Source organism: Triturus cristatus, chromosome 4_1 (assembly GCF_964204655.1).
Source record: "Triturus cristatus chromosome 4_1, aTriCri1.1, whole genome shotgun sequence".
NCBI lineage: Eukaryota > Metazoa > Chordata > Amphibia > Caudata > Salamandridae > Triturus > Triturus cristatus.
In genome coordinates, this window is record NC_140585.1 from 19,310,226 (window position 1) to 19,320,878 (window position 10,653).

A 10,653-nucleotide genomic window follows, 5' to 3' on the forward strand; every position below is an offset into this window, starting at 1 on the left:
GGTATGTGTATGCTGTGAATTATTATATTATATGACATAGACTTCTAGGTCCAGAAAGCAAACCTGTGTATTACTGATTGTGTTGGTGAAGGTCAAACTCAAAGAATTGTTGTTCAGTTGCAGGACAAACTGCTCAGCAGTTTCCCTAGTACCTTCCCACACTAGAAAGAGATAATCAATGAATCTTGTCCATAAAATGATATTGATCTTCCAGTCCTCTGCATATTGTACCCAGAGCACCTGTTTCTCCCACCAAATTAGCATAGCTGGGGGTGAAGCAGGTGGCCATGGCAGTCCCTCTCCATTGCATGTATGTATCTGCACCATACATGAAGACATTATTCTCCAGGCATAACCCCCCCATCTCAACAAGCACCCCTGAATGTTGGTATAATGTTAAAGATCGTTTGTTCAAGTAATACCTCATTGCTCTCAACCCATCCTCATGGAGGATGATTGTGTATAAAGATGAAACGTCAAGAGTAATTAGGAGAATTGTAACCCTCCACATGATGTTCTCAATTTTCCTCAGGAAGTTCCTTGTTTCTTGTATATAGGCTGGGAGTTCTTTAACAAACTACTGTAAGAATTAATCAAGGAATTTAGATGTGGGTTCGAATAAGCTACCTATAGCTGAAATAATAGGTCTTCCAGGGGGGACCTCTGCAGTTTTGTGCATCTTTGGAATGAGGTATAGTATGGGTGTTACTTGGTTATCTACCTTCAGATATAGATATTCTTCTTGTGAGACCATGCTTAAACCTCTCCACCTGGCTAGGTCTTTATGATATTTGTTCTTAATCTCTAACACATTGCTGTTGGGGACTTTTTGATAGCATCCGGTATCTCTAAATTGGCGCCTTGCTTCTTCATTGTTTATGTTAAGTAGCCACAGCACCACATTACCCACCTTGTCAGATTGATGGACAACTATCGCTAGATTCAATGGAAAATGCTTTCAGGTCTTTCACTACTAATTCAGCGAACACATCAATCAAGTCTTTTGGTATCTTTGGGGACAAAAGTAGATTTAGGTTTGAATGGGGTTTTGATGCTGTTATAGATGTCTAAGCCCATTATTCCAGCAGTCTCGCCCACTCATACAGGAAGGCCCATGTCCTTACATTTCCCTCTCCAATTGATGTAGTTCATGCAGGAGATTTAAATCCCTGACTTCAAGGTGATATACTATTTATATTAGTCATATTTTAGGTTCAAGTTGCTATGTTTGTCAGGATTTAGGGTGGGAAATTAATTAAGTAATAATTAAAAAACAATGTTTTTAATTGGTAATTAATTATTACATTGTATATTATTTATGACTACTCTTTAATTGTTTTAATGTTTAACACACGCACACATATATATATATATATATATATATGTATAAATGTATATATGGGTGTTAATCAAAATTGTTTATATTAACAGTTCTTCATTTTTTTTATAAATCACTAGAGTTATTTAAATACGTAGTGTGTTTGATGTGAAGTACTTTCTCTACTGATGCACATACTGGAGTGGGGTAAGTAGGTATAATCCCTCAGAAGTCCAACGCTTTCCCTACTGTTGCACAGACTGGATCGATAATAATACATTTTACCCCTTCATAGTGGAAAGCTTCCCTCACTGTTGGAAAGGCTGGAGTGGTTAATAATAAATGTAACCCCTCTGAAGTCCAGCGCCTTCCCTACTATACAGACTGGAGTGAAAATAATAAATTTGACCCATCTAAAGTCTAACGCTTTCCCTAATGTTTATAGTATTTTTACTAAATGTGTTTTTTGCAAATCACATTTTTTAATACTAAGGGCCTGATCATGAGTCTGGCAGTCCATGGACCACCGCACTCACTGTGGCGCAGCGGTATTCTGACCATCCTATTACAACAAGGGTGGTCGAACCGCCATTGCACTGCCGTAACTGCCAGGCCTTGACGCCCATTGGGCTTAGTAGCGCATTACAAATTGGATTTCATTCATTCATTCAGGTATCAGAGATGCCTTTTGATGGTGCAGTGGTCTGAGGGCCGCGATATGCTTGGTGGTGCCCTGAGGCACCGCCAAGGATATTACGGCTTTCCTCACCACCAGCGGTCTTATGGAGGTTCTTCCTCTATGAAACTGCTGGCGGAGAGGAAAGAAAGAGGGCCCTACAGGACTCACTCTTGCCCCTGTGCATGGAGACGCTTACAGGGTGGAACATGTCGTGCCCCCCTGTAGTTGTGTACCTCCAGTTCCTGCACTGTAAAGAATGCACAACATGATGCATTCCTTCCTGTGCAGTCACATACACAGGCGGTCCCGTGACAGTGCAGTTTAAGGCTCACTATGAGTCTTTACACTGCACCTCCATGGGACCACCATGCCGCCCACCCAGCAGACTACAAATAGCATGTAATCTGGTGGACGGATGGGGGTGAGTTTTGGCGGAGGTGGCGGTGGCATTTCACCCGCTCCCGCACCACCAAAACTCATCATTAGGCCCTTAATGTATTGTATTGTCTACATGAATTAATATATTTATTGATTTTTCTCATTGAATTTTTATATATATAAATATCATACAATATTAATGGAATGTATTTAATTTATTTTATGTTAACTTTGCATACTAAAATGTTTTACCATTTATCACTTTACACTCTATATAAAAATTAATATTTTCTTCTATTTTTGGAAAAAACTGTTGTCAATCAATATTGTTTACCTCAATTTTGTGTCAGTGATCTGAAAATTTGAAGTGCTGAAGCTAAGAATTAAGTAGCCAATACCAATTGAAATTTTGCGTTCCTCACCAACTGGCAATTTCAATAACTGTTCAAGATCAAGAGGTCAGAGAGTGATTCAATATGGGTGGTTGAGGATCTACCAGACATTTAGGGCCACATTTACAAAGGACCTCCTTCGGGTTTGTGTTACTTTTTAAAGTAACCAAGCGCAAGTCTTCTCCTGGGATTTACATACCACCTCGGATTGTAATTGTAATTGTAATTTAAAGTAATGCAATGAAACGCAATGTGCGGCCCTTTGTTACTTTGCATCAAGGAAGCATCGTGTGGTAGGAGCATACGAGTTTATATGCAACCAGCATTGGGTTTTGATGCAAATCGATAATGAATTTTATGCAGGGATTTACACCAAAACCCTGTTCTCCCTGAGGCAGGCGTAACAAGGAGAAATGTTCTCATTTCACCTAATGTTTCCCTCTTACCTCAATGCAGACACATTGCACTATGGTGCAACGGTGCCTGTGTTGGAGCATGGCTGCGGTAAGTGCGCCAGCGCAGTAAGAGAGCACTACTGTTCCACTTGTAGGTAGATATGCTCCCTACCGTTCATGCAACCCAGTGCAGCAACTTTACCTTCTGTGCTGTGCTGCGTTGAGTGAATTCTTTGTAAAGTTTCAGAGGGATTGACCTTAACATTGATGATCTGCCAGTGGCTTCAGTCTATGCTGCCCAATTATACAACCTAATCGAAGCTTTCAAATGTGATAGAAAGGCGTTAAAAAGAGGGGCAGGGATGCAAAGCCTCGATGAATGTTACACCCAGAGGAAGTAATCCGGACGTAAAGGAATAAGAGGAAATCATTAAAAAACGGTGGCAGAAAAGATCTTCAGTACTTTCTGCAGAACAGATGATCTCTTATGACATCAGACAGGTGACCCAGAGGAAGTGGAAGATGATGAGATGCCTGTCAGTAGATCGAAGAGGACCAAGGAAGGATTATTGTTTTTGGGCAGCTGATGTTAAATATCATCAAAGTATAAAACATCAACCCTTCCTAGCTCTCTCTCAAGACAAACCTGCTTGAGGGGAGGTAACAGCTTAGCTGTGCCACTGCCAGAATCCATAAGTTGGCTCCCCCTCGATATGGTCAGTGCTCTAAGGGCCGGCAGCCTCTGGACCACACTCTCCTCTGTCGTTCTTCAGAATCCCACTCTCCACTGCCGGCGCTCTTGAGGTGACAGCCTCAGGACCCCACTCTCCTCTGCCGGGCCTCAGGACCCCACTCTCCATTGCTGGTGCTCTTAGAGCTTAATTCCTCCGGGGCCTGCTCTCCACTGCAGGTGCTCGTAGAGTTTTTTTACCTCAGGATATCGCTCTCTACTGTCTGTGCTGTTAGAGCTGAAAGCCACAAGGCCCACTCACCACTGTTAGACAGAAGGATCCTCTTCTCCACTGCTGGTGCTCTGGAGCTGACAGCTTCAGGACACTGCTCTTCACTGCCAGTGCTCTTAGAGCTGACTGCTTCAGGATCCCCCTCTCCACTGCTAGACAGAAGGATCCTCTTCTCCACTGCTGGTGCTCTGGAGCTGACTGCTTCAGAATTCCACTCTCTACTGCTGGTGCTCTTAGAGCTGACAGCTTCAGGACACTGCTCTTCACTGCCAGTGCTCTTAGAGCTGACTGCTTCAGGATCCCCCTCTCCACTGCTAGACATTAGGATCCTGTTCTCCACTGCCGATGCTCTTAGAGCTGCCAGTCTCAGTCAGGACTCCACTCTTCACTGCCAGGCCTCAGGACCCCATTCTCCGCTGTCTGTGTTCATAGAGCCGACTGACTCAGGATACCGCGCCCCACTACTGGTGCTCTTAGAGAGGAATGCCTCAGGACCTCATTCTCCTCCGCCAGGCCTCAGAATCTTACTCTCCACTATTGGTACTCTTAGAGCTTAAAGCATTAAGTTCCCGCTCTCCACTGTCAATGCTCTTCGTGCTGACTGTTTGAGGACCCCACTCTCCACTGCTGGTATTCTTAGAGCTTACTGCCTCACAATCCCACTCTCTACTGCCAGTACTCTTAGAGCAGGATGTCTCAGGACCCTATTTTTCATGCGGGGCCTTAAGATCCTGTTCTCCACTGCTGGTGGTCTTAGTGCTGACTGCCTCAGACTTCTACACTCCATCACCAGTACTCTTTAGGCTGACTGTCTCAGGAAACCCCTCTCCACTACCTGCGTTCATAAAGCTGACTGCTTGAGGACCCCAGTCACTACTGCTGGTGCTTGGAGAGTGGACTGCCTGAGGGTCCTTCTCTCCACTGCCAATGCTCATAGAGGTGACTATTTGAAGATCCCACTCTCTACACCAGTGCTCATAGAGTTGACTGCATTAGAATCTCACTTTCCACTTCCATTGTCAATTAGCTTCCTGCCTGAGGGTCTGACTTTCCTCTGCCATGCTCTTAGAGCTGACTCACTCAGGATCCTGCACTCCACTGCCAGTGATCGTAGAGGTGACTGCCTGAGGATCCCACTCTCAGCTCTCCACTTCTGGTGTTCGTCGAGCTGACTACTTCATGATCCAGCTCTTCACTACTTGTGCTTATAGAGCTCACTACCTCAGAATTCCACTCTCCACTGCTGGTGCTCATTGAGGTGACTGTCTTAGGGTCTCACTCTCTACTGCCATACCCTGTACCTCAGGATTCCACTCTCCACTGCTTGTAGAGGTGACTGCTTCAGGATCTCACTCTCCACTGCAGGTGCTCATAGAGGTGACTGCCTTAGGATCTGACTCTACACTGCAGGTGCTCGTAGAGGTGCCTGCCTCAGGATCTCACTCTCCACTATCAGCACTTGTAGAGTATACTGCTCCAGAATCTCACTCTCCACTGCCAGTGATCATATAGGTGACTGCCTCAGGATCTCACTCTCCACTATCAGCACTTGTAGAGTATACTGCTCCATAATCTCACTCTCCACTGCCAGTGATCATATAGGTGACTGCCTCAGGATCTCACTCTCCACTGTCAGCGCTTGTAGAGGTGACTGCCTCAGGATCTCACTCTCCACTATCAGCACTTGTAGAGTATACTGCTCCAGAATCTCACTCTCCACTGCCAGTGATCATATAGGTGACTGCCTCAGGATCTCACTCTCCACTATCAGCACTTGTAGAGTATACTGCTCCATAATCTCACTCTCCACTGCCAGTGATCATATAGGTGACTGCCTCAGGATCTCACTCTCCACTGTCAGCGCTTGTAGAGGTGACTGCCTCAGGATCTCACTCTCCACTATCAGCACTTGTAGAGTATACTGCTCCAGAATCTCACTCTCCACTGCCAGTGATCATATAGGTGACTGCCTCAGGATCTCACTCTCCACTATCAGCACTTGTAGAGTATACTGCTCCAGAATCTCACTCTCCACTGCCAGTGATCATATAGGTGACTGCCTCAGGATCTCACTCTCCACTATCAGCACTTGTAGAGTATACTGCTCCATAATCTCACTCTCCACTGCCAGTGATCATATAGGTGACTGCCTCAGGATCTCACTCTCCACTGCCAGTGATTGTAGAGGTGACTGCCTCAGGATCCCGCCCTCCACTGTCGGTGCTCGTAGAGGGGATTAACTGAGGATCCTGCTCTTCAGTGCTATTGCTGATAGAGGAGACTACCTCAGTAACCCACTCTCCATTGCGTGTGCTTGGAGAGGTGTCTGCCTTAGGATTTCAATCTCCACTGCTGGTGCTCGTAAAGGTGACTGTGTCAGGATCTCACTCTCCACTGCCGGTGCTTGTAGAGGTGACTGCTTCAGATTCTCACTCTCCACCGTCATCGCTTGCAGAGTATACTGTCTCAGGAACTCACACTCCACTGCCAGTGATCGTAGAGGTGACTGCCTCAGGATCTCACTCTCTACTGCCAGTAATTGTAGAGATGACTGTCTCATGATCTCACTCTCTACTGCTGGTGCTCATACAGGTGAATGTCTCAGGATCTCACTCTCTACTGCCGGTGCTTGTAGAGGTGACTGCCTCAGGATCTCACTCTTCACTGCTGATGCTTGTAGATGTGCCTGTCTCAGGCTCTCAATCTCCACTGCCGGAGCTCATAGAGGTTACTGCCTCAGGATCTCACTCTCCACTGTCAGCGCTCATAGAGGTGACTGTCTCAGCATCTCAACTTTCACTGCCAGTGATCGTAGAGGTGACTGCCTCAGGATCTCACTCTTCACTGATGGTGCTCGAAGAGGTGATTGCCTCAGGATCTCACTCTCCCTTGCCAGTGCTTGTAGAGGTGACTGCCTTAGGATCTCCGTCTCCACTGCGGGTGCTCTCAGAGGTGATTGCCTCAGGATCTCACTCTCCACGGTCAGTGCTTGTAGAGGTGACTGTCTCAGGATCTCACTCTCCACTGTCAGCGCTCGTAGAGTATACTGCCTCAGGATCTCACTTGCCACTGTCACCACCCATTGAGGTGACTGTCTCAGGATCTCACTCTGCACTGACGGTGCTTGTAGAGATGACTGCCACTCTGCCACTCACTCTGCATTGCCAGTGCTTGTAGAGATGACTGCCTTAGGATCTCACTGTCCACTGCCAGTGATCATAGAGGTGACTGCCTCAGGATCTCACTCTCCACTGCCAGTGATCATAGAGGTGACTGCCTCAGGATCCACTGCCAGTGATCATAGAGGTGACTGCCTCAGGATCTCACTCTCCACTGCCAGTGATTTTAGAGGTGACTGTCTCATGATCTCACTCTCCACTGCCAGTGATCATAGAGGTGACTGCATCAGGATCTCACTCTCCACTGCCAGTGATCATAGAGGTGACTGCCTCAGGATCTCACTCTCCACTGCCAGTGATTGTAGAGGTGACTGTCTCAGGATCTCACTCTGCACTGCCGGTGCTCATAGAGGTGACTGCCTCAGGATCTCACTCTCCACTGCCGGTGATCATAGAGGTGACTGTCTCAGGATCTCACTCTCCACTGCCAGTGATCGAAGAGGTGACTGCCTCAGGATCTCACTCTCCACTGCCAGTGATCATTGAGGTGACTGCCTCAGGATCGCACTCTTCACTGCCAGTGATAGAAGAGGTGACTGCCTTAGGATCTCACTCTCCACTGCCAGTGATTGTAGAGGTGACTGCCTCAGGATCTCACTCTCCACTGCCAGTGATCGAAGAGGTGACTGCCTCAGGATCTCACTCTCCACTGCCAGTGATCATAGAGGTGATTGCCTCAGGATCTCACTCTTCACTGCCAGTGATTGTAGAGGTGACTGTCTCAGGATCTCACTCTTCACTGCTGGGGCTCGAAGAGGTCACTGCCCGAAGATCCTACTCTCATCTCTTATTTCTTGCGTCATTGAACTGTGATAGTCATTCTCCGGGCTGGGTAGAGACTGAGACGCCTGAGACATATTTGGATCACATAGCGGGCTTTTTAGAGCGTGTCTTCTTAGTAAGCATAAATGGAACCGCTGCCAAGCGTAATCATCTCTTTACTGTCAACAATAGCACTGGGAACTGAGCCCATGATACTTGCAGGTTTAGCAGTTATTTTTAAGAATAAGTTTTGTTAAGAGATTACTGCTATGTTTCAGACTAATGTTGTTCTACTATTACATATTTTCTTTGCTAATGTGGTTAACTCTTGGAAACCTTTTTGGTAAAGTTTATCACCTCATAATATGTGGCAGGTGTCATTCATAAACTAAAATTAATTAATGGATGAATTGTTCCTTCTTTCTGATGTCCATCGAAAGATCCCAAATGTTGTCATCTTTGATAGTTTTTAAAAATCTTGTGCTGAAGAAAGTGCTAAAGATCTGATTCCCAGTATTGCTAAACATTCATGATAATATGGTGTAATGGTATTTGTCGTCATCCCAAAATATATGATATTTTACTTAAAATATTTACACCATTTCACTATCTGTATATTTTAATGTTTTATTTTTATTTACTCCGAAGATGTGTCTGGTAGTTATGGCAGCTCTACTTTTTTTCCCCTTCTTCTCCCTTACAGGTAAACATGTTTATGATTCTAAAATTCAACAATTGTCCTAAAGCCATATTTTTGATTTTATGTAAATATTGTTTGTATTTTCTGACAAATTTGCTTCCTAGATGTACTCTTAAGTATTGTTCTTGACAGCTTTTCCTCAATGAATTGAAAGAGTTTAATTTCCCGCCAAACACAAAATGACGCAATTGATAGGTAATCCTACTCACCTAGCGTTCTCAACTCTTTTGTAAGATTTTGTAAAAAAAAGTCTCAGTTTCCAATTTGCTAAATGTGTTTTATTTCTGGGCAAAGATATCGCCAGGTGCTATTGCCAGATGTTGCAGTTCAATCATCATGCCACCATGGTGATAGATAAACCACCGTTTGGGTATCGTCCTAAGTAGAGAGAATAAACCCATGCCACCTTTTAACTTTTAATTGAACATTGGACCCTAAAACTAGACTATTATCAAATTACTTTCCAGCAAAAATGTCCATGTGTCTGTATCTAAACCAGGTCTTTGTGTCCCCAGTGCTCACTTCTCTGACTCAGTGCTCATCTAAAACCCTGCAGATGGATTCGCCACCACGGATGAGTACAGCCAATCAAACCACAGTGACAGAATTTATCCTTGTTGGTTTTCCCACCAGCTGGGGTTGCGAGATCTTTCTCTTCCTGGTTTTCCTACTCATCTATATTTTGACGGTCACAGAGAACGTCATCATTGTCTTTCTTGTATGTTGGGACTTCCGCCTTCACAAACCAATGTATGTCTTCCTGGTTAACCTGTCCATCATAGAAATAGGGTACATATCTGTGACACTGCCAAACCTGTTGGTGAACATGCTCTCTGGAAGGAAGAACATTTCCTACACAGCCTGCATCTCACAGTTGTACATCTTTACATTCTTAGGAGCAACAGAGTGCTTTCTATTGGCAGCCATGGCCTTTGATCGCTACGCGGCCATCTGTAACGCGCTGCGCTACCAAGCCATCATGACCAGAAGCGTGTGTGCACGGCTGGCAGCATGCTGCTGGTTAACTGGCTTCTTCACTCCTGTCTTGCCCATTCTATTGCTGTGCCTACAGACATTTTGTGGCCCCAACATCATCAACCACTTTTTCTGTGATGCCTCGCCGCTTCTGAGACTATCATGTAGCGACACCCATGTCAAACAGCTTGCAGACTTCTTGGTGTCCATGGTGGTGCTCCTCAGCTCCCTGCTGGTGATTGCGTTGTCGTATGGGCACATCATTACCACCATCTTGGCGATTCCTTCTACAACTGGACGATTGAAGGCCTTCTCAACGTGCACCTCCCATCTGACTGTGGTCTTCATCTTTTATGGGACAATGGTCTTCATGTACATTAGGGTTACCAATCTATCTTCCCAAGACATGAACAAGGTGGTGTCAGTCTTTTACTCTGTGGTCATTCCCTTCTTTAACCCCATGATATACAGTTTGCGAAACAAGGAGGTAAAGCAGGCGCTCTACAGAGTATTTCTTAGAAGATCAAGATTTTCATTACTCCTTACTTCTAGCTGGAAAGTAACAACACAACATCATTCCTAAATAACAGCAAGAGTTGGAGTTTAGTTATAGAATTAAACAAGCAATATCCCCCGCCCCACACCCAATACAACAATTCCCATGTTCTGGATGCCTCACTCTTCATTCTTGACAGGGTATGTAGTAACCAATGCAGTAAGTTAACCTGCAACCGATTCTGGAACCTGATTAGGACCTTTGGCAGAATGGCCAGGTGCTGAAAGTCAAGGAGGACAGTGATAGCATCCATTGTGTCGCTATGAAGGGGAAGAATGACCAGGTAGTAGTGACCAACATGAGAGGCACCAAAACTGGAAGCCACAGTTGGGCTGCCATCAGGCTGATGCAGTAACC

General features: G+C 45.3%; 1 protein-coding gene across 1 annotated transcript; it reads left to right on the forward strand.

Annotated features, from left to right (window-relative positions):
* Window positions 1–9,339: 9,339 nt before the first annotated feature.
* Window positions 9,340–10,323, forward strand: LOC146839330 (olfactory receptor 6Q1-like). The gene has a single exon (XM_085650780.1). The coding sequence runs from the start codon at window positions 9,340–9,342 to the stop codon at window positions 10,321–10,323; it is 984 nt and encodes a 327-aa protein (XP_085506906.1).
* Window positions 10,324–10,653: the final 330 nt, after the last annotated feature.